Source organism: Leucoraja erinacea, chromosome 8 (assembly GCF_028641065.1).
Source record: "Leucoraja erinacea ecotype New England chromosome 8, Leri_hhj_1, whole genome shotgun sequence".
NCBI classification, from domain to species: Eukaryota; Metazoa; Chordata; class Chondrichthyes; order Rajiformes; family Rajidae; genus Leucoraja; species Leucoraja erinaceus.
In genome coordinates, this window is record NC_073384.1 from 43,673,050 (window position 1) to 43,695,765 (window position 22,716).

Here is a 22,716-nt window from a genome sequence, read left to right on the forward strand (position 1 = left end):
TCTTCAGGCAAAGTACCTGTACTATAATAGCTAGCCACTGCTATACAATGCATGAAGTCCCATTCAGAGAGGGAAATGTGTATTGGCTCTGCTCTCAAACGATCCTGCCAATAAACATTTATAGGAAGTAAACATTGAGACAACAAATCAAATAATAGTTTTTAATTGATAAATAGCTCATTTAGAAGATTTCAAATTGTTCTGCAGGTAACAAAGGCACGTAAACAAACATCATCTTTAATGTTGTTGAACTGACAGCCATTTTATTTGTTGTGGCAGCCATTTTTATCATTTTTTCATGGCAATGTTTTGTTTATGAACAGTATTTTATAGCTCCGAATAACTAATGTACATTGAAGAATGCTGTAGGGGGAAAAGTTATGATGTTAAAAAAAATGAAGCCACATTTAGGTATCCAATAGCAATTATATACATAGTTGTTTCTTGGCTGGCAAACTGTAAATAGGTACCCCACCAAATATCTGCATGGTGAAAATTTGTATTCTGTTAATTGATTCAATTTCAGCATAGCCCAAACTTGGCAACCAAATGTATTCGAGATTTTTAGTGAGAAAGTCCACCCCTTCAAGAACACAATGTACATTCTATAAAAGGGCCAAAGGAAAATAAAAATATATACTTCTCAAACTTTGGCAAGGAGGCATTCACCAAAGGACGGTGCAGTAAGAAATGGAGCACATCTACTGTCTATTTGTACAACAGCCGAGAAAGAGGGGAACATTGATTAGTAAGATTTGCTGGTGTTGTCTGGAGTACAGAGCCAAATGTGGCTTTAAGAAAATTGTTACCTAGTTCTATTGAAAGATTATTGAAACTAAAACTCCATCTCCACCGATGCTGCCTGACCTGTCGAGTATCCAAAATGTTATTTTAATTACACTAGGAGCATGGAAAAACGCAGTTACTATGTATTAGGAAAATAATTTTAGATAGATAATAATTCACTATTTTCCTTTTAAAGGGATAATTGACCCATACACAAAAGGAATGGGAAAATGTGAACATAATCTTTCAAACTTTAATGTTTCTTGTTAATGGATATTTTAGGATGATGGGGTAGTGAAGAATTTAGCAAATTATTTCATTGAACATGTTCACATAAAAACTAGAAAGAAATTGTGACATATATTACAATGTTATAAGAAAATAAATTAATACATTTTGTAGCTATATGCTTACATAACTTCTCAGCCTGTGTATTTGCATAGGCCTTATTCAATCAGCGTGATCAGGGGAGAATGTTTTAAGTCTATGCTGCCAACTAGTTTAAAACTAAAATTAAAAATGCTCTCCTCTCCTTCTTCCCATCAAATGGGACATAAAAGCTCTCAGGGTACTTGGCCTCTGAACTATAGCCAAAGTTGCTGGAAACCTCAACTTGACAGGAAAAATATGGAAATGAAAATCAAGCAGTCCAGCAGATGTTAAAGTCACAAAATTTGTCCCTGGACAATATTATCAAATAGTAAGCTGGACATTTCCTTCAGTATTATCTGTAGAGGAAAAACAAACAAATAGTATTTGGTCACAGTACTAAACACATGAAAGAATATCAGTAATTAGCTGTACTCCATAAAAGGAACTGAATATGCAGGGGAGGATGTAGCCTGAAGCTGATATTCTTGCCTATGCTTAGCTCTACTAACCAAAGATTATTTTGTATAACATACAATTTGTCTCCCTGGGGATTTCTTTATGAAAATTTAACAATTAAGATATGCCAGTTTACCATAAGATCTGTCTCTTATGAACACCTTGAATACATGGTGCAAATGTACATACAATGCAATATGAAAAAAACCCACCATTTTCACTGCCTATGAACTATCCTTTAACTGATCTTATAGATTTCAGACGCTTAACCTCCTTCAGGACAGAACCACACGAGGGAAAAATAATATTGAACATCTTTTTTTAAAAAAGAACATTAGGAAGTTATTATTCTTCAGTATTTGGAAATAGCATGGTAAACGTTCTAAAAATCACATATTGCTACAAGACCAAAGGAAAGGTGATTTTTTGTGGCAGTTGGCCTGTGCTCTTTTTAACAAAGAAACTTTTAAAAAATCATATTCATACTATCCCCATTACAACATCTCCAAAAATAAAAATCTTCTGATATCCAAAATATACAGGGTCAGAAAATATGGAAAAATAAACTTGAAAATAAATGGTCCCCACAGGACAGTATTCTATATTTACACAAAACAGTAGACTGTTAAGTACACATTTAATTCACCAACGTCCAAAAATCAAAAATTTAATGCTACAATTTTGGAAAAGCTTTCCATGTACATCAGTTCGAATGCAATTCTTCCTAAGAGAGACCTGATGTGTCAGCTTAACAATATTAGTGGATAACAAAAAAGTTAACCAATGGCAACAAACTCATCAAGTAAGGGGACATAAAAATTGTGTGTAGGTTGAAAATTTGAAATACAAAGTGCTGATGGAAGATCAGTGGTTTGAAATGTTAACTAATTAGAATTCCAGCATCTAGATTTTTTTAAATCTAAAATAAACCAGAAAATTATAGAAATATTCAACAGGTTGGTGAGCATTTGTAGAGTGGTAGTTTTAATTTTTTGCTTCGTGACCCTGGCCTTCAGATGATCTCTGATTTGTTGAACGCTTCTGCCATTTTATATTCTCTTTTTAAAATATTAACTTGTATGTCTAACCAGACCAATTCTATAATGTGGATCTACAATGTTACTTTAAGATTGATTTTAATTCCCATTCAATTTTCAGGGGAAACTGCAAAATACATTCACATGCCCAATTTTTATTTAAAACATGTGCCTCTTCCGTTAAGGGCAAAAGTACTGAAATGGGCAAAAGTACAAACTACTTGGCAGATACAATGAAACTTAATTCGGCAAAATGCCAGTGTCTGGCAGCAAAGGTTGGCTTGTCAGCAAAAAACAAATCATAGCAAATAGGTTCTGGGAAAATTGGTAAGTGGAGTACAGGGCAACAAAGCCCAGATGTTCCAAAGAATATCTCTCACTCCTCTTTATATCATAAAAGAACAACTATGACTTATCTTGGAAGGTCTCTTGATCCACCTGACAGCTATCGATCTGAATCACAAGATTAGAGAGTTGCAGTACATTTCCATCAAACTAAAGTTAATATAGGTTAGCATTAGCTTACGAGGCCTTCATCTGCTTCAGTGAGCAACACAACAAATTGGGGTATTATGGAATTATGCTGTAGAAATGCTAGTCAGATTCTAATGGCACGTGGTGGTGATGAAGCAGGCTACAATTTGATATTTCCCTTCCTTCCCCCTCCCTCCCACCATTTCCCTCCGATAGGCACTAGGTAAAATTAAAACCCTTATCCTTGGATTTAGTACTGCCCATGACAATTAAGAATATCAAAAAAGGTTGGATTTACATTGTTATATTTTTCTTGATCCTGCTTCAGCTGTAGCACATTATCAGCGTAACGCTGTAAAACTCTCACAAGAATGGAGCACAATAAAAATCATAATATACGCTCCAAAATGTGCTCCCAGGCAAGGTGAATTAGTAATCTGCCTGCTGTTCCTCCTACAACAATCTCAATCTCCCAATAACATACAACCACAAAAAAAAGTTCATTTAGTAGGGCTTATTGAATATTGTGCACATTAAAAAAAGCTCAGACAATATAACACCGTATCCGAAGAGTATTGCATATGTTGAGACATGATCAACAATCCAAATAGAGGACAAGTTAAAATTTGCACAAAATAGTACAGTCCCAACATAGTACAAATGCATTGTAGCAAATTGATTTTGTGTTTGCAGTTTCCTGGCGCAGTGAAGAAGAAAATCTCTGGTTGTTCTACTTATTTCACACTATTTCAGGGATCAGTAAAGGCTAATATCTTACAGTTGACCAACTCTGTGTCTGTTATGGTGCAAAACATAAATAACATTTTCAAACGAAGAACATTAATTAAAGAAGAAAAATTAACAAGCACATTTGAATGAATTACAAGGCCCCCTTCTGGTCAGTAGATTTATGTGACATCATGAATCTTTACCATAAGCATTAGAATTTTAGGATTCAATAGCATGTACATCAATTTTCTAATTTTTTTTTTCCTTAGGTTAAAAATTGGTAGTATGTTACTTTTGCATTGCATGCTGATTTTAATTCTAACTTGCACAGCAAGAGGTATTGCTTGCTTACTACATAAAGGTAATCTAACCCTCTTTGATGTGACCGATACAGTAATGTCTTTTGATAGAGTCGCTTACAGGGTTGTGCTATCATATGGCTCCCAGGTGTGCATCAGTTTAACAAATCCAACTGAGATTTGTGTTTGAACAATTGAAAACATAAAGCCAATCTTCTCCCATTAATAGTTTCTGCAAATAGCCAACATAGTCCAAAAAGATCATGGAAGCATGACTACGTCATAATATTTTCTAAAAAGAATTATAATAAACTGCATAGCAATCTCAACTTTGTTCCATTGTAAAGTGCAGCAACATCACAATCTTCATTAATTTATCCAATTGCAGCCTGGGCAGCAGCCATAATAAATATCATAAATGCTGTACAGAGGAAATATTTAACCGCCTTCCAACACATACAGCATTGCATGATAGAAAACGTGTATGATAATGTGTCTATTGATAAGAACTAAACCTTGCTATGATATCCCACACAGCCACATGGCTAATTGAGTTAACCTAAGCACGAAGAATGGTGATTAATGATGGCTGCTTGTGTCAGAGAAACCAGCACCTTAGAAAGGTTTATGTAATTCTTCTTGAATCTAGTGATGTGCCACTGGCAGCAATTCAGTGTTCACTGGGAACCAAAATAAGCATATTTGTAAAAAGGAAAACATGTGAGAGATGGTTAACTTTTAAGTATCTTTACCAACATGTTAGTTTGGGAAAATACTGTTTACAATTTCCAAGATGTCTAAAATATTGCAAAGCCCCACCACCCCTCTTCAACCATATTCATTTTTTCCTAAAAAATTCTTAATTTGCACCTAGTTATGTTAACCAATGAAAATTTGAACACCTACTTTGATGTGTGTAGACTGATCAATTGCATGTGTTGTGGACTTGTAGAAATCAATAGATCTTTAAGATGTTCATATTTAAAGCATTGATACAAATCCAAAAAGAGCTGCTCGTTTTCAGAATAGGAGCAAACATATGGCAGTTTATGCAGAAGGACAAGCACCTCTGTCTTTGTATGGCTTTTATGGTCCTTTTGAGAAGGATCCCTTTGAAGAATATTGCCACATTGACACACAATGGGAGATAAGAAAAGGAGACCGGCTATTTTGCACAGTTTCTTGTTCATTTTTTCTTGGTTCACTGACTAAAGAATCCAGCAAGATGCAAAAGTGAACCAGCAGCTTCCTTCAGTTCTTCATCAACTTCATGTTGCATTGCCCTGCAGTTATTCCCAGCTGATTGCAACACATTAGAGGCACTGGCACCTAACAGGTCATCCCCTTCAGACTCTTCATCGCTATGGAAACCCTCACTTCCATCACTTCCCTGACGGCTAGCTTTTGGAATAAATTCGTAGACTTCTTCCACCGAGGAGAAGGATGAGACACTAGACCTTGATTCACTGCGAAGAGATATTGTTCCATTTGCACTGTAATTGTGATCTTCCTTTGGATTACTGTTGATGACAGGAAAGCCAGATAGACCTTTGCTACCTTTCTGTAATGGAGAAGCTTCCACATTCTCTCTAAAATTCATAAAAGTAAAATTTTAATGGTAAACATGGTCATTTTTTTTTTAAAGCACATAAAAGCAACCCCAAACTCATTCTGGAATCTATTATTTAGAGTACAGACCCGAGGACGATCTACAAAATTGTAAATAGCATTCAATGAGATTTCAGAGCAGGAAATACCTTCCCTTATTGAAAAAAAGTGGCATCTTAGGTGAAAGATGGATAATCAAGTTCTGAGGAGAGGGAAATAAAACAGGATTTAAGCTGGATCAGTAATAATCTGACAATTAATATTTCTGTTTTACTGCAGAGAAAGACAGGAAGACTAGAGGACTCAGGAAAGGGAATGGCAATGACACAAAAATGGGTGGCATCAACAGTGAAGATGGTCATCTGGAATTACAGTGGTATCTTGATTAGCTGGGCAAGGGAACTACAAGTACATAGTTCCCTCATAGTGGCGTCACAAGTAGATAGGGTGCTGAAGGAGGTTGGGACATTATCTTGCAGTTGTACAAGACATTGGTGAGGCCACATTTGGAATATTTTAGTTAGTTTGGTCACCCCTGCTATAGGAAGTGTCATTAAGCTGGCAAGAGTGTAAAAAAGATTTGAAGATGTCACCAGGATTCAAGGGCTAGTGCTATAGGGAGAGTCAGGCTAGGACTTTATTGCTTGGAGCGCAGGAAGCTGAGGAGTAATCTTGTTGAGGTGTATAAAATAATGAGGGAGATGATAGGGTGAATGCACAGTTAAGATGAGAGGGAAAAAAAAAAATATATATATATACTTTTTAAAAAAAATAATATTTTGATTAGAAGCAAACACATATTACGGTAAAAACATTTCATGTATATCAGTTGTACATTATTAATATTATCAATTGTCGATTGATTCTGCTTCTAGTTTTTTTTTAATATTGATAGGTAGTAAGAAAAAACCCCACAAATGTCAAGATAAAAAAAAGGAATGGAATGATTTACTAATAATACATTATTGGAGATAGGTTTGTAAATTATAAAGTATAACTTTTCATCTAATCCCGAGTTCAAGTTTCAGTTAGGTTCCCGTGTTGAACCGATTTACCCTTTCAAATAGTCAATGAATGGAGACCATATTCTAATAAAAAGTTCTTGTTTGTCCATTAGGACGAGAGGGGAAATATTTAATAGGAATCTTAGGGGCAACGTTTTTCAACCAGAGAGTAGTGGTTATATGGAATGAGCTGCAGATGTTATAGTGGAGGCAGACACTATAATAACCGGTACATCAATAGGAGAGGTTGAAAGGGAGATGGGCCAAACATGGGCAAATGGGACAAACTTAGATGTTGCACCCTGATCGGTATGGACACGTTGGATCAAAGGGCCCATTTCAATGCTGTCTGACTATGAATAGAGCAAGCACAAGGGATGAAATGCTCTATTCCTGCTTCCTGTCCCTCATGTTCTTGAGTATTTATGTTTTTGAAGGGAAAATGCATAAATAAAAACTTTGAGAAACAGAAGCAGGTATAATATATGAAACCTCAAATACTATTCCTGCCCCTTTCTAAATTTCTAGCACCCTCCTTTTAATCTTTATGTTTCGGGAGAAAAGGGATGTGTGACAAATGCATGAATTACCTTGGCCAAAAAGTTACCACTATCTTGAATGAAATTTGTAAACAGTAAAATTAAAAACTCTTTGATAGTATTCTTACCACAAATTTAGGAATAAAACCCAAAATAGGTTATAACCTAATTTCTAATTTACTCTATGAAGAAATTCACTATCTTAAATAGGATAATGGATATTCTACAGCCCATTTTACAGATTATACTCCTTTCTTTAAATGCCTATGTCACATGTGGCTGCTGTGGACCAGGCTGAGCTCAGCTAAATGCCCGCGGACTAGTGCTGAGATCCAAGACCCTCTTGCTTGGTGTGCCTGTTTCTCAAAGGTGATTTCACTCTGAAAAAATTCTCCAAGCACAGTAAATATCTATTATGTTCACACTTAATTATTGAAATTCAGTCACTGTGTAACACGAAACTAAACATTGGTTTACCTTGTTCTGATTGTGGTTTCGGGCATTTTCACTGTGATTGGGGCATGCTTTGAAAATGCACGTTTGTGACTACGTTTTCTGCTTAGCACTGGACTGTGTTGCTGGGATGAATTACCTGTCAAAATAAAAGTGAAAGAATTGATCAGTACTTACAGAAGCTGATCGGAAGAAACAGTGTAGCTAAACATTGTAATTAAGTTATTTTAAGTCAAGTCAAGTCAAGTCAAGTCAAGTTTATTTGTCACATACACATACGAGATGTGCAGTGAAATGAAAGTGGCAATGCTCGCGGAACAACAAAACAACCAAACAAATTATAAACACAATCATAACACACATATTATTTTACATAATAAATAATAGAAGGAAAAACGTTCTGTATAGTTAGTCCCTGGTGAGAAAGGCGTTTACAGTCCGAATTGCCTCTGGGAAGAAACTCCTTCTCAACCTCTCCGTTCTCACTGCATGGCAACGGAGGCGTTTGCCTGACCGTAGCGGCTGGAACAGTCCGTTGCAGGGGTGGAAGAGGTCTCTCATGATTTTATTTGCTCTGGAGTTGCACCTCCTGTTGTATAGTTCCTGCAGTGGGGGGGTGAGTGAAGTTCCCATAGTGCGTTCGGCCGAACGCACTACTCTCTGCAGAGCCTTCTTGTCCTTGGCAGAGCAATTCCCGAACCAGATGGTAATGTTCCCGGACAAGATGCTTTCCACCGCCGCTGCGTAGAAGCACTGGAGGATCCTCGGAGACACTCTGAATTTCCTCAATTGCCTGAGGTGGTAAAGGCGCTGCCTTGCCTTACTCACCAGTGCTGAGGCGTGTGATGACCATGTCATATCCTCAGAGATGTGGACTCCCAGATATTTAAAACAGTTCACCCTATCCACAGGATCCCCATTTATACTCAATGGAGTGTACGTCCTCGGATGATGTGCCCTCCTAAAGTCCATGATCAGCTCCTTCGTTTTTTTGATGTTCAAGAGGAGGCTGTTCTCCTGGCACCAGAGTGCTAGATCAGCCACCTCCTCCCGGTAGGCCTTCTCATCATTGTCTGAGATCAGGCCCACCACCACAGTGTCATCAGCAAACTTAATTATTGAATTGGAGCTGAACCTAGCCACACAGTCATGTGTGTACAGGGAGTACAATAGGGGGCTGAGGACGCAACCCTGGGGCGATCCTGTGCTCAGGGTGAGGGACTTTGATGTATTCCCTCCCATCTTGACTACCTGGGGCCTGGCGGTGAGAAAGTCCAGGACCCAGGCACACAGGGAGGTGTTGAGCCCCAATTCCAGTAGCTTCCCGGCCAGTCTGGTGGGGACTATCGTGTTGAAGGCTGAACTGTAGTCTATGAACAGCATCCTCACGTAGCCCCCCTTCTGGCTGTCCAGATGGGAGAGAGCGGTGTGCAAGACCTGGGAGACCGCATCGTCCGTGGACCTGTTCGGACGGTATGCAAACTGCAACGGGTCCATGTTCCGAGGGAGGAAGGCGCAGATGTGATTCTTCACCAGCCTCTCAAAGCATTTCATGACTACACAAGTGTGATATAGAGGGGTTTATTGTTTTATTGGAATATACAAGTTAATATCACAAAAATGGGAGAACAGTTCTTAGTATATTATTTACATTTTCCAATCTTTAGTGTTGCAGGACAATACCAGAAAATACCAGAAATAAATGTATTTGTTGAGTCTTAGTTTTGTCAAATTTCTTAAGGTAATCTTCAATCTCTATAAAGTGGAATCCCACCCCCCCCTCGCCAAAATCACCCAGAAAGACAATATATGTTTTGCCATTAATATTAAGAATGCACATCGTTGCCCCATTAAAAAAATGGCTAATTTGAATTTCTGCAAATTATGTGTCATGTACAAATAATTTTTCATATGTAATCATGGGAAATGCAAAATCCATGGTTTCAGGCTTTGAGTGCCAGACTCCGAACCAGCAAAAGAAAAAAAAAAAAAAATTCAAGTGTGCTCTAATCCCTCGACCAATTATTTTAAGATTTATGAAGCCAATAATCACCATCTAGACTTGGACCTGAATGCCTAGCGTTTAGGTTGCTGATTATTTAAGTTAATAAAAACAATTATAAATCTTTACTGATATCTCAAACAAATGTACAAGGCCAGAAAAATTGGTAGCTTTGTCATCTCACAAAATTCCTGAATGCATGTGCATTTCATCTTTTAATGAATTTCTTAGTAAAATGAGAGACCAAATGTTGTGTTACAATTTTTGGCCCACCTTACTCACCATTGTCCTGGGATGTAAATGAAACAAGTATCGTTCGGATTGATGTTATATTTCACAAGTCATTGACATTTTAAACTTTACAAAAAACACTTTTCAAACCACTTTTCCACTTGCCCTGCCTGTCAGCAATGTTCGATGTTACAATGGGATCCCGAATCTCATTTGCATTTAAAAAAAATCATGTTTTTCAAAAAAAGTCTGTTTTACTCAAATTCTACCGTTTTCATGAACATTGTGTTTAGGTTATTTTAAAGAAAAAAAATCGCAATTTTCATTTGGGGGGGTGGGTGGAATAGGGGGAAGCTTTCATTTAAAAAAAAAAAAAATCACGATTTTCATTGTGTGGGGAGGTGAGGAGTGGGGAATAGAGGGAGAGGAGGGGGGAGAGAAGTTATGGAGGGAGGGAGCGACTGAGGGTAGGGGAAAGGAGAGGGAGGGAGGGAGGGAGTGGGGGAGAGGGGAAAGGCGAAGAGGCCTGGCGGGAGCCGAGCCCCGGGGCTGTAGACACAGACTGGGCCCTGAGCGCGGCTCCGGGCCCTGGGCTGGGGTTCGAGCCAGTGCAGGGGCTGCTGCTCCAGGCCCGGAGAGGGAGAGGAGCGGGACCCGAGGCAAGGACTAGGCCGCAGCCTCGGCCTCTCCCTCCCCCTCCCGTGGCTCCAGGCCGCTTGGCCCGGGGGGGTAGAGGGAGAGGAGGGGGGTAGGGAGGGGAGAGGGGTTATGAAGGGAGGGAGTACCTGAGGATAGGGGAAAGAAGAGGAAGGGAGAGGTGAAGGGGGGAGTGGGGGAGGGGAGGTGGGGAGGGGAAATATGAGGGAGGGTGAAGAGGAGGGGGAGGGAGTGCTGGGGATGAGGGGGAATGGGGGAGGATAGGGGTAGGAAGAGGGAAGGCGAGGTAATGGAGGATGGGAGGGGGAAGAGAGAGGAGGGGAGGGGGATGAAGCAGAGGTAGGTTGGTGGAGGGTGGGGAGAGGGAGGGTAATGGAGGAGGGGAATAGGGGACTGAAGAGGGAGAGTGAGATGCGTTCACATTGATCTTATATTTTACGTTATTGCTATTTTAAACTTTAAAAACGTCAGTCGGGCTTGCGCCATTGGGGGCTATGGGTGAGTGGTGGAATATTGTGTTGGGGGAATGGGCCCCAACGGGTCCGCACTTGGTCTAGTGTTGGATAAATTTGAAATTGTCACTAAGAAAGTGGGAAGTATCACCAGGAGAAATATGCAGAGCTGATTATTCAAAAATAAATAGTTCAGATAGTTCTTGTTGCATCTTTTACAAGTAAGATAGGTAAATATTTTAAATTGTGGGACATGCAAGGTTTTAGTTCGTTAAGAGAGTTTATACAGTTGTGTCTGGCAGTTGTACATTATAAACTTCTCTTGAATTCAGTAGCTTTGGAGATGGAGTACAAGGGAACACCTTTTGAAATAGTTGCCATGTGATTATTAGCCAATTTAGTGATGATCAGCCAATTTTGTACATTTTTAAATTAATGTCCTCAATCTGACCCCAGAAATAGATACTATAGGCTTATTAAACCAACTTATTGATGGAACAGGGAAATATAAAAAGCAACTTACACTGAGGAAGTCTTTGTTCTGGAGAAGAATTCAGCAACATCATAGCAGTGGCAGCATCAATATCAGAACCTATGAACATGTTTTAATTGTAAACAAATTAATTTATATTAATCATAAATTACATAGCTAATCTAGCCTCGCAGAGGCATACAAAACTGACCAAAGAAAAACAGCAATCATTGTCTCTTCACTAGTCAGTCAATAACTTAAGAGTTCAATTCTCCAGAGAGTGTATTGATATAAATTATGAACAACCTATTATAACTGGCCAGATTTTAAATCAGCTGCCAACAGCCAATTATAGTGTTAGGGTTTGGTAGTCATAGTTACAAGCATAGGCATGGAAATTCTAGACACAACAGCAGCAGCACTGCCAGCAATAATTTAAAAAAAATAAAGACTCCAGGTTCCTTGCAGTAAAAATCCAAAACAAAATCTGGGACAGAATAGGAATTCTCTGTTTTTGACCCAGTCTCTGGTAATTTCTGAAAACAAGTACAGCTCCAGCTAATTTCAGATCAATACAGATTAAAAAACGCACATCCTTTATTCTCCTGATATCACATCTATGCACATGCCAAGTTTTAGCTGGACAAGTCTCATGATCAATTAACTATAACAGTTCCCACCTCTGGAATTGCAATACCATTTGTAAAACAGGCAAGATATTGATGTTAACTAACTTAAAAGGCTTAAATAATTTTCTTCCTTGGATTAGTTGAAGATAAATCTTCAGCATTGAATGTCGAAAGTATGATTCCATTTCCACAATGACCCGACTGATCGCAGCTGGAGATAAGTCGGTTGCAACAATTGGCTGTAGTGTTCTATGATAAGGAAAGGGTTGGTAGAGGTGGATAGGACTAGGAATTGGAAATTAATTGGAAATTCCATGTGTTTGTGCATGTGTGTGTGGTACAATTCATTTGGTCTTGGTATACTGTAGAAACAAGGAATTGCAGATGCTGGTTTACAAAAGATGATTGAGTGTTGGAGTAGCTCAGTGGTTCAGGCAACATCCATATACTCCTGTGATGCTGCCAGACCCACAGTCCAGAGCTACTCCAGCGCTCTTAGTTTCTGGTCTTCGTACGTTGATTCTCACGTCAACAATAGCACCACTAAGATGCACATGAAAAACAGACATTTAAACAAAGAACTGAAGAGCAATTGGATGCTAGAAAGTACATCTAGGTGGAACTGGTAAAGCAGAAAGCAGCAGCAACAAACATTGGTTGGCCATTGATTAAATTGGGGAACGGAATTCAAACATGCTGCTGTAAATTAGATTTATTTTCCCTGGAGGATACATACAACCATCCAAGGCATCCTTTAAATGACATTCATGTGAATTACTGCGCCAGTATGGGTAATCAAAGCCCGACCTGACTCTTCCTTATCCAGTATTGGTACTATTTCAAACAAAAATGGCTGGATAATTTTTTTTTTAAACTTGTAATGCTGGCTAATGTCTCCGCTTTACTGCAGGGTTAAGTACTTTTATTTATAAATTTTCTGCGATGTGGGTGTTACTGGCAAGACCAGCATTTATTATCCATCGCGAATCGCCTTGAGAAATGGTGGCAAGCGATATTTTTGAGTCATTATGTAGAATGCAGCTGAGTAAGATGTTAATTGATTTAGACGCAATGACAACGTGAATGACAATTTGGAATATTGGTGCAGTTCTGGCTGCCCTATTACAGGAAGGATGTGTAGGCTTTGAAAAGGGCGCAGACTTGGATTGTTTTCTTTGGAATGCCATATGGGGAGACATGGTAGAAGCATATAAAATTATAAGAGACATAGATGGGGTGTTTTTTCCCCCTCGATAGAAATATCAAATACTAGAGGACATAGTTTTAAGATGAGAGGGGCAAAGTTTAAAGGCGACATGTGGGGCATGTTTTTTTAAATATATGCGGTGATGAATGCCTGGAGGGGGGAGGTGGTTGAGGCAGATATAACAGTGGTATTTAAGAGACTTTTCAGCACAGATATTGCAGTCGAAAAGGCATGTTCCAGTGCTGTCCTTTTCTATGTTCCATGTTATTTTTCCAATTTGGGATGATGTGCATCTTAAAGGGGAATATGGAGATTATGTTATTCCCATTAATTTCCTAATACTAGAGGCTGCGAGTAGCTTGAGCGAGTAACTGCAGTGCATTTGGTAGATGGCAGCATTGCAGCCACAACACAGCAGTGATAAAGGAAAAACATATTTACAGTAGATAGTCTCATTCAACTGGGCTGTTTTGTCCTGGATGGTGTTAAGCTTACTGATTGGCATTGTATTTTCAGCCCAATGGGAGAGGGGAGAAAAAGCAGGATTTTTATTGTTTCAAAAATAAAAATGGCCATATTTAGTCTGACTGTTTTTCACAAGTAAAGGTGTAATTGCCAAGAAATTAATAAGTTATTGAGTTTATACAATTTCAGTTTATCCATGTATTCACAATTTCTAGATAAATACACTTAAGAAAAGAAAACTGAACTCACTTTTCTGTAGGCTGTCTCGGAGCTGTGGCGACGTTGATGTGAGGTGGTGAGGAGGTGGTGATGCACTACAAGAAATACAATTACACATTTGAAATAATTGCCATTTGCTAAAGATGCTGACCCACTTTAATATTGTTTCACAAGTGCTATTCCTTATCTATGAAGCTAGGTAAAAAAAATTGTCAGGTGATTTGGACAAATCCAATTATTTGCACATTTGATATTTTCAAACAAGCAGCCTATGTCTACTGTGCTTACAAAAAACAACAACTTTAATTCTGCAGTGAGCAATTTCATGACTTGGTATGCAATTTAGTAAACAGTGTGACCAAAAATTAAACTTGTCAAATAGGTTGGGTTGTAAAAAAGTATCCAGCCATCACTTCTTCCATAGTCTTATTAACAAAGGCTGTTTAAACACAAATTGCCGTAAACCCGTTATCAATCCTTTTGAGAGGTATCTGGAGGGTGTTCAGAAATAGTAAAAGTTACTTGATTCATCGGCTGGGCTTGTATACGGATGAGAGGGGATCTTATTGAAACATATAAGATTATTAAGGGTTTGGACACAGTAGACGCAGGAAACATGATCCCGATGTTGGGGGAGTCCAGAACCAGGGCCACAGTTTACGAATAAGGGGTAAGCAATTTAGAACGGAGATGAGGAAGAACTTTTTCTCACAGAGGGTTGTGAATCTGTAGAATTCTCTGCCTCAGAAAGCAGTGGAGGTTGATTCTCTGTATGCTTTCAAGAGAGAGTTGGATAGAGCTCTTAAAGATAGCGGTCAGAGGATATGGGGAAAAGGGAGGAACGGGGTACTGATTTTGGATGATCAGCCATGATCACAATGAATGGTGATGCTGGCTCGAAGGGCCGAATGGCCTACTCTTGCACCTATTGTCTATTGTCATCCTGCAAATTATACATGTCGAGCAGCATGTTAGGCGGCATAGTAGCGCAGTGGTAGAGTTGCTGCCTTACAGCACCAGAGACCCGGGTTCAATATTGACTACAGGTGCTGACTGTATGGAGTTTGTACGTCGTTCTCCTGGGTTTTCTCGAGGTGTTACAGTTTCCTCTCACACTCTAAGGAAGTACAGGTTTATAGGTTAATTGACCTATAAATTGTCCCTAGATGGAAGATTAGTGCTAGTGTACGGGGTGATCGCTGTTCGGCTCCGACTAGGTGGTCCAAAAGGCCTGTTTTGTTGCTGTATCTCTAAAGTCCAAAGTAAAGTCCCTCAAAAAGTACATCATCAATTACAAATTCCAGCACATAAGTATATAATTCTAAGGTAGACACAAAATGCTGGAGTAACTCAGCGGGACAGGCAGCATCTCTGGAGAGAAGGAATGGGCGACGTTTTGGGTCGAGACCCTTCTTCCGTCTGAATATTCTTGAATATTATGTTGCTCAAAATGAGGAATACCTTATCAGTGCATTCAGAAAGTATTCAGACCACTTCACTTGTCCACATTTTGTTACATTACAGCCTTATTCTAAAATGGATTAAATTCATTTATTTTATCATCAATCTACACACAATACCTCATAATAAAAAACTAAAAACAGGTGTTTAGCAATTTTTGCAAAGTAATTAAAAATAAATAACTGAAATATCACATTTACATAAGTATTCAGACCCTCAGTACTTTGTTGAGGCACATTTGGCAGTGATTACAGCCTCAAGACTTCTTGGGTATGACGCTACAAGCTTGGCACACCTGTATTTGGGTAATTTCTCCTATTCTTCTCTGCAGATCCTCTCAAGCTCTGAAATGTATGGGGAGCGTCGATACACAGCTATTTTCAGGTTCCTCCAGAGATGTTCGATCGGGTTCAAGTCCGGGCCCCTCCAGGACATTCACAGACTTGTTACAAAGTCACTCCTGCGTTGTCTTGGCTGTGTGCTTTGGGTAGTTGTCCTGTTGGAAGGTGAACCTCTGCCCCAGTCTGAGATCTAGAACGCTCTGGGGCAGGTTTCCATCAAGGATCTCTCTGTACTTTGCTCCGTTCATCTTTCCCTCGATCCTGACTAGTCTCCCAGTTCCTGCCACTGAAAAACATCCCCACATAGAAACATAGAAAATAGGTGCAGGAGGAAGGCCATTCGGCCCTTCGAGCCTGCACCGCCATTCAATATGATCATGGCTGATCATCCAACTCAGTATCCTGTACCTGCCTTCTCTCCATACCCCCTGATCCCTTTAGCCACAAGGGCCACAACTAACTCCCTCTTAAATGCACAGCATGATGCTGCCACCACCATGCTTCACCGTAGGTATGGTATTGACCATGTGATGAGCAGTGCCTAGTTTCCTCCAGACGTACCGCTTGGCATTCAGGCCAAAGAGTTCAATCTTTGTTTCATCAGACTAGAGAATCTTGTTTCTCGTGCCTTTTGGCAAACTCCAAGCGGGCTGTCATGTGCCTTTTACTGAGGAGTGGCTTCAGTCTGGCCACTCTACCATAAAGGCCTGATTGGTGGAGTGCTGCAGATATAGTTGTCCTTCTGGAAGGTTCTCCCATCTCCACAGAGGAACTCTGGAGCTTTGTCAGGGTGACCATCGGGTTCTTGGTCACCTCCCTGACCAAGGCCCTTCTCCCCCGATTGCTCAGTTTGGCCGGGCGGCCAGGTTTATGAAGAGTCCTGGTGGTTCCTAAGTTCTTCCATTTAAGATTGAAGGAGGCCACTGTGCTCTTTGGGACCTGCAATGCTGCAGAAATTGTTTTATACCCTTCACCACATCTGTGTCTCGACACAATCCTGCCTCAGAGGTCTATGGACAATTCCTTCGTCTTCATGGCTTGGTTTTTGCTCTGACATGCACTGTCAACTGTGGGACCTTATATAGACAGGTGTGTGCCTTTCCAAATCGTGTCCAATCAATTTAATTTACCACTGGTGGACTCCAATCAAGTTGTAGAAACATCTCAAGGATAATCAATGGAAATAGGATGAACCTAAGCTCAATTTTCAGTCATAGCAAAAGGTCGGAATACTTATGTAAATGTGATATTTCAGTTATTTCTTTTTAATTACTTTGCAAACATTTCTAAACACCTGTTTTCGCATCTTCATTCTGGGCAATTATGTGTAGATTGTTGATTTAAAAAAAAAGAATTTAACCCATTTTAAAATAAGGCTGTAACGTAACAAAATGTGGAAAAGGTCAAGGGGTCTGAATACTTTCTGAATGCACTGTAACATGCTGGCACCAAAGCACCAGGTCATCCTGATATTAAACTGGAATCAAATAAGAACAGTTTTTAAAAAGAACATTTGCTTCTATTGTACAGAAATGGACATAGCTGGGTTTGGTGTAATTCTCTGAACTGCAAAGTCCAATTGACTTGCTCATGCTTTTATTTTAGCTGCTCAAAAGTGAGCTTAGCTTTTCTGTAAACATACCCCAAGTATTATAAATGCAAGGTCACCCACTGACATCCATTATTCTTCCATATTGCTTGACAAAATAACAGCAGAAAATATGTTTGTTAAAGTTCTATATTGAGCTCTGATACCAATTGATAATGATCAATTCAACCAAAGAGGTTTCTCAGGTCCCTCTAGGGCAAGAATTTATAATGTAGCTTATGCACATACAGACTGAGCTGCACAACAGCGTAACAAGTCCACGTTGTCCCATTTCATCAATAATACCTTCATGTCCTCATCTAAAAGGATTCAATGTGGTCTGATATTTTATATTGTCAGTGGGAACTCAAACCCAATGATCAGATTTTTGATCCAGTTTTTGATCAACACTGATGCTGCTGTCTGGAATTGTACCAACAACATGGATACGCTTCGAACACAGCTGGGTATCTGCAAGGTTTTCTTTACATGCCTACTTGGTGGCAAGTGGGTAATATCTGTATATTGTGGGAGTTCAGGCTCACTCGTTTCCATATAATGAGTCTTGTAAAATGCTTTGAGAGGAGCAATAAATTCTAGGGTGTAAGGAGAAAGTAGAAAATTTGTGCAAACCAAACAAGTCATCAGAAAGATCTCGAGGTGTTAAAGGGATTCAGAGATGTGGCCAAATAATTAGCTTGACACGGGAGTTCAGAGGCGAGGGATATTGTGGCTAAGTGAGTGGTAACTACTGGTAATTGAGAAATTGTGTGTGTCATTGATAATGGGGATACTCAGGTGGATGTTGTGCCTCTGTTTAAGAAAGATCACAAGGAAAAGCCTGGGAACTATAGAAGTCAGTGGTGGGTAAGGTATTGGAGGGGATTCTGAGAATCCAGATCAACAGAGAAAGCAACAATAATGTAGGTCAGTGTCTGGAGAGCAAAAGGTGTATAAGGAAACCTCTGATGGGGACATGGGACGTGGTGCTGGTGCTTGACAGTGATCAAGTACAGTGGGAGTTAGAATGAGTTCCACTTCCAATCAAAGTGGAGACGATTCCTTCTGAATTGAATATCTGTTGCCCTAAAAACTGTTAAGCAACTACCTATGAGGGTGAGGTGAGGAAACATGAAGCAAGAGTCTATGGCATCTTCAAGTGAATCCCTGTCATTGGTGAAAATGCCCTTGTGCAGCAGAAGAACAATGACATTACTACCACATCTAACTGCCGCATTCCTAGTACAGTGCACATCAAACAGCAGATCAAAAGGAATGGCGGGTGTTGATGATAAATAGTTCTAGGTTTTAAATGACAATGGCCCATGCTTCTTAATGGAAATAAAATACTGCAAAACTTCTACATTTATAAATTGCAATCACTGATGTCCTACTAGGTCCATCTTTCCGATAAGAGTAAAAATACACCAGTTTGTCACTCATATGATTAGTTCCCATAGTAACATTACAACTGGCTTATTTATTATTATCTTTGTATCTTGACGAAGTGGAATTGACCACTACATTGATTCCTTACTACTTTTTCAACAATAACTAAACGATGTGAATGTATATTATTATATCAACACTAATATCCCAGTTTACTTTGAAGCTGTGGCAGCTAATCACTTCAGAGCACATTCAAGTTGCATAAATGAGGCTACCTTATTACACTACAGAAACATGGACTACCAAGTGCCTCCCCTCACCCTCATCACAGTTGTTGTTGATATTTGTTAATCTGCAAACCCCACTCTTCCACACTTGGCAAAATGATTTTAACAGCCCATAGAAAAGTATCAGGCTTTGGATCAATAATAACCACTAATGACACATCGTATGACACAAATAAAGTATCACATTCTGGAGAACCTAGAGATTGGTCATGTCTGTATCAATTCACAGTGTATTTCAGTTACATCTTTATAAGTTTAATGAGGAGTTATAATAATTACGTTATAGAATTATTGTCATAGCCGTGTAGGTTATAAAAACCTCAAGTAGGTTGAGAGAACGATAGTACACAAAAAAAAAAAGATAGCGAAGGAAATATTGTCGAAATCAGACCCGAAACGTGCCTATTTCCTTCGCTCCATAGGTGCTGCTGCACCCGCTGAAAACCTCAAGTTCCTACGTAAACACTGAGAGAACTTCGAAACACTGAGAGAACTGATACATACCTTGGAGGAGAGGCTGGTGGTGTGCAGAAGATTTGCATTGTTGAATAATATGGAGTCTTCATTAGAGCCTGGATGAGGTTGGGCCTGTACTGCGGGTCTACACACCACAGTGAGCCTTTCCCAACAGTCTATCAGAGACAAATGACAAAGAGCAGATTGTTTCATTTACACACCGTTAAACGCCAGCCACCAGCTACAATCTAGAACAAAACAAAAGGTGATGGACCAAATTTCAACATGGTCTGTTAGCACTGTCCTTAATGCAACACATTGCTTTATTTCTGTCACTCAAGTCAGTTATTTCCTTCCCAATAATACTGGTCTTTAAATTAATTCCTCTTCTGAGAATGTTAACTGCTCCAGAAATAAGTTTATTGAAAGCTGACCTATGCAAACACCCGATACTCCCAAATATTCAGAAAGTTTCAAAATGGCTATAATAAGTGACAATAAACTTTGAGTAACAAAGTACAATTTTTCCTTAACAAACTTATGGTTGGCGTGAGATATATATATTTTTTAAAACAGCCTTACATACTTAAATTTTTATTTCACAGTATCAAGGTACAACCAACCTCTCCTGCACCACAGGCCATTTGGCTCCGAGCTATACTTTATCTAATCATATATCCCATTCTTCTCAGCATCATTTTGTTGTCCCTTAAATGTGTCGATGTTATGGCTGCATCCGCTCCTCCATGTGATAAGACATTCTAATAATTCTTTGGGAAATAAGTTCCAATTGAAGTCCCCAACTTCGATGTTTTAACTCTAGTTTGTGTATTCACTCTGTGTATCGTCTCATCAAGTCTTTCAAAATTGGCATTATCTTGACCATATACCAGTGTTATTTATCCAAGTGTCAATGCAGGTTTAACATTTATACGTGTCCTTTAAGAAAGGAACCCAACTATGCATTTACTTTTTGTGCAGCCTTATTAATCCGTTTTACTAATTTTCTTTTTTTTTTTTTGGTGTTCTTTCGGACTTTTATTAGATGCCCGGTTGTACTTAAAGTTCAGGTGTACAATGCTTACAAATTAAAAACTGGTATTTCAAAAATTCAAATTGACCAGATATCAAATAAGCTTAAAAACCATTTGAAGTAAAAAGGAAAATAGACCATCTACAAAAATCTGTTTTAAGCCAGTTCCAAAAAGCTGTTTCAGGAAAGGTTAAGAAACCATGGTGTATAGACAATAGGTTTTACTAATTTTCAAAGAACTTTCCAGACCTCTTTATCATGTGGGACCTTGTCACACGGCATGCTAAAGTCCACGTGGACAATATCTGCCACCCCACCCTTGTCAATACTCTTGGTCACCTTTTCATAAAAGCTCAAATTCGAGGGAGAATATTACCCATGCATAAAGGCATACTGACTAATCAGTTTTTGCCTTCCAAATGTAAGTAGTTCCTGTACCTCAAAGTTCCCTCCAGTAACTTCCCACCACAAATGTTTTATTCACCGGCTTGTACTTGGCCTTGCACCCTTTCTTAAATTAAGGCACGTCACAGCCACCTCTCGTCTTACCATACCTTTTCTGTGGCTAAAGATCCATATATCTCTGCCATGGCTCCAACAATTTCTTCCCCTCCCTTCCCACAATGGCCGATGTCACTTGATTTATTCACCAGGGTTTTATCCACCATAACATGCCTTCAGACTTTGTCTTTTAATTTTATCTATGTATTGTCTTCACTCTTTGCCACTTAAAACAAATGTTTCCTATCTTGCTTATCTTGTTCCATTCCCATCCCCATCAAATTAACTTTATTCTAATCTGTTAGTTTGCTTTTTCTCTTAAAGACATCTTTCTCAACTGTTATTTCATCATGATTGCCATTGCCAAGATATGTTACTCCATGTTTACTTCCCACATCTGGGCACTGTTCCTCATCTTGAGATTCTTACATACTGGATAAGAAAAAAAGTAACACTGCGTCTGTTTAGTATTGGTTCAAGTTATTAAAACTTATAAGGCAACAGGAGATTGTAGAAAAATGCTCCAAATGACCGGAACATCAAATAAACTGACACAGCGTGGAAACAAGCTCTTTGGCCCACCATGTACATGCTGTCCATTAATCATCCATTCACACTCGTTCCATATTATCCCACTTTCACATCCACTCCATGCACACACTATAGAGATCAATTAACTTACTAAACCAGCATGTGGGATCTAGGAGGAAACAGCACCCAGAATAAACCCATGCAGTCACAGGGAGAATGTGCAAACTCCACACTGACAGCATCCAAGGTCAGGATAGAACTCTGGTCTCTGGCGTTGTGAGGCAACAGCTCTACCAACTGCACCACTGTACCACTCTAATTAATTGCTTGAATCATGAATATGCAATGATTCAATAATGACCGAATTTAGCCATAACTAAATGCATGTGTGAAACACTTTTGGAAGCAACACAGCGCTGTTGAAGGGAAGTAATTGGAAATAAGGTAAACAATTACAATCCTAATGAATAGGTTTTCCAATTAAAGATCATTGAAATACTGGAATATTTTTTTAAATTTCAGTAAAGTAAAACTACTTATTTATTAATTTCAACAAACCTGCAAGCTTGGTGATATCCGAATTATGCAACAGCTTTATCTTCCTGTACTATTCTTTAAATATGACTAAGACAGTGAATGTACATGTGTGTGTAAACAACTGTAGTGTGGGATGGAATCTCACCGTCAGCTATGCCACAGTCAGCTATGTCATAAGAAAACAATGGTTTATGTCCTAATAAGGGTGACTATTTCAAAGAGGAGCTTTAGGTGCAAAATACTTTGGACAGAGTGTAAATTTATTTTTCATTGCCCTGTTCTGGCATGGTCCAGACAATGTCAAAATCACCATTTGGAGTACAATTAATGATTGGACTCCAAATCTCCACACTGGCTATGAGACTGTTGTACTGTCTAAGGGCTCATCCTTCAGATGAGAGATTAAACGTGTCTTGTTTGGTTTCTGGGATGGGTGTTGAAGATGCAATGGTATTATTTTGAAGAGGAGGTGAGTTGTCACCAGTGTCCTGAACAAAATGT

General features: G+C 39.1%; 1 protein-coding gene across 3 annotated transcripts in view; it reads right to left on the reverse strand.

Moving 5' to 3' along the window:
• Window positions 1–148: 148 nt before the first annotated feature.
• The window catches only part of LOC129699628 (forkhead box protein N2-like), a 52,193-nt gene continuing 29,625 nt past the window's right edge, over window positions 149–22,716 (reverse strand). For all 3 annotated transcript variants that reach the window (XM_055639599.1, XM_055639597.1, XM_055639598.1), the window contains 5 exons: window positions 19,662–19,789; window positions 14,122–14,186; window positions 11,623–11,691; window positions 7,782–7,896; window positions 149–5,742 (listed from right to left, as the gene is read on the reverse strand). In XM_055639599.1, the coding sequence (XP_055495574.1) occupies window positions 5,355–5,742; window positions 7,782–7,896; window positions 11,623–11,691; window positions 14,122–14,186; window positions 19,662–19,789 (765 nt within the window). In that variant the 3' untranslated portion in view covers window positions 149–5,354. The remainder of the gene's footprint in view (window positions 5,743–7,781; window positions 7,897–11,622; window positions 11,692–14,121; window positions 14,187–19,661; window positions 19,790–22,716) is intronic.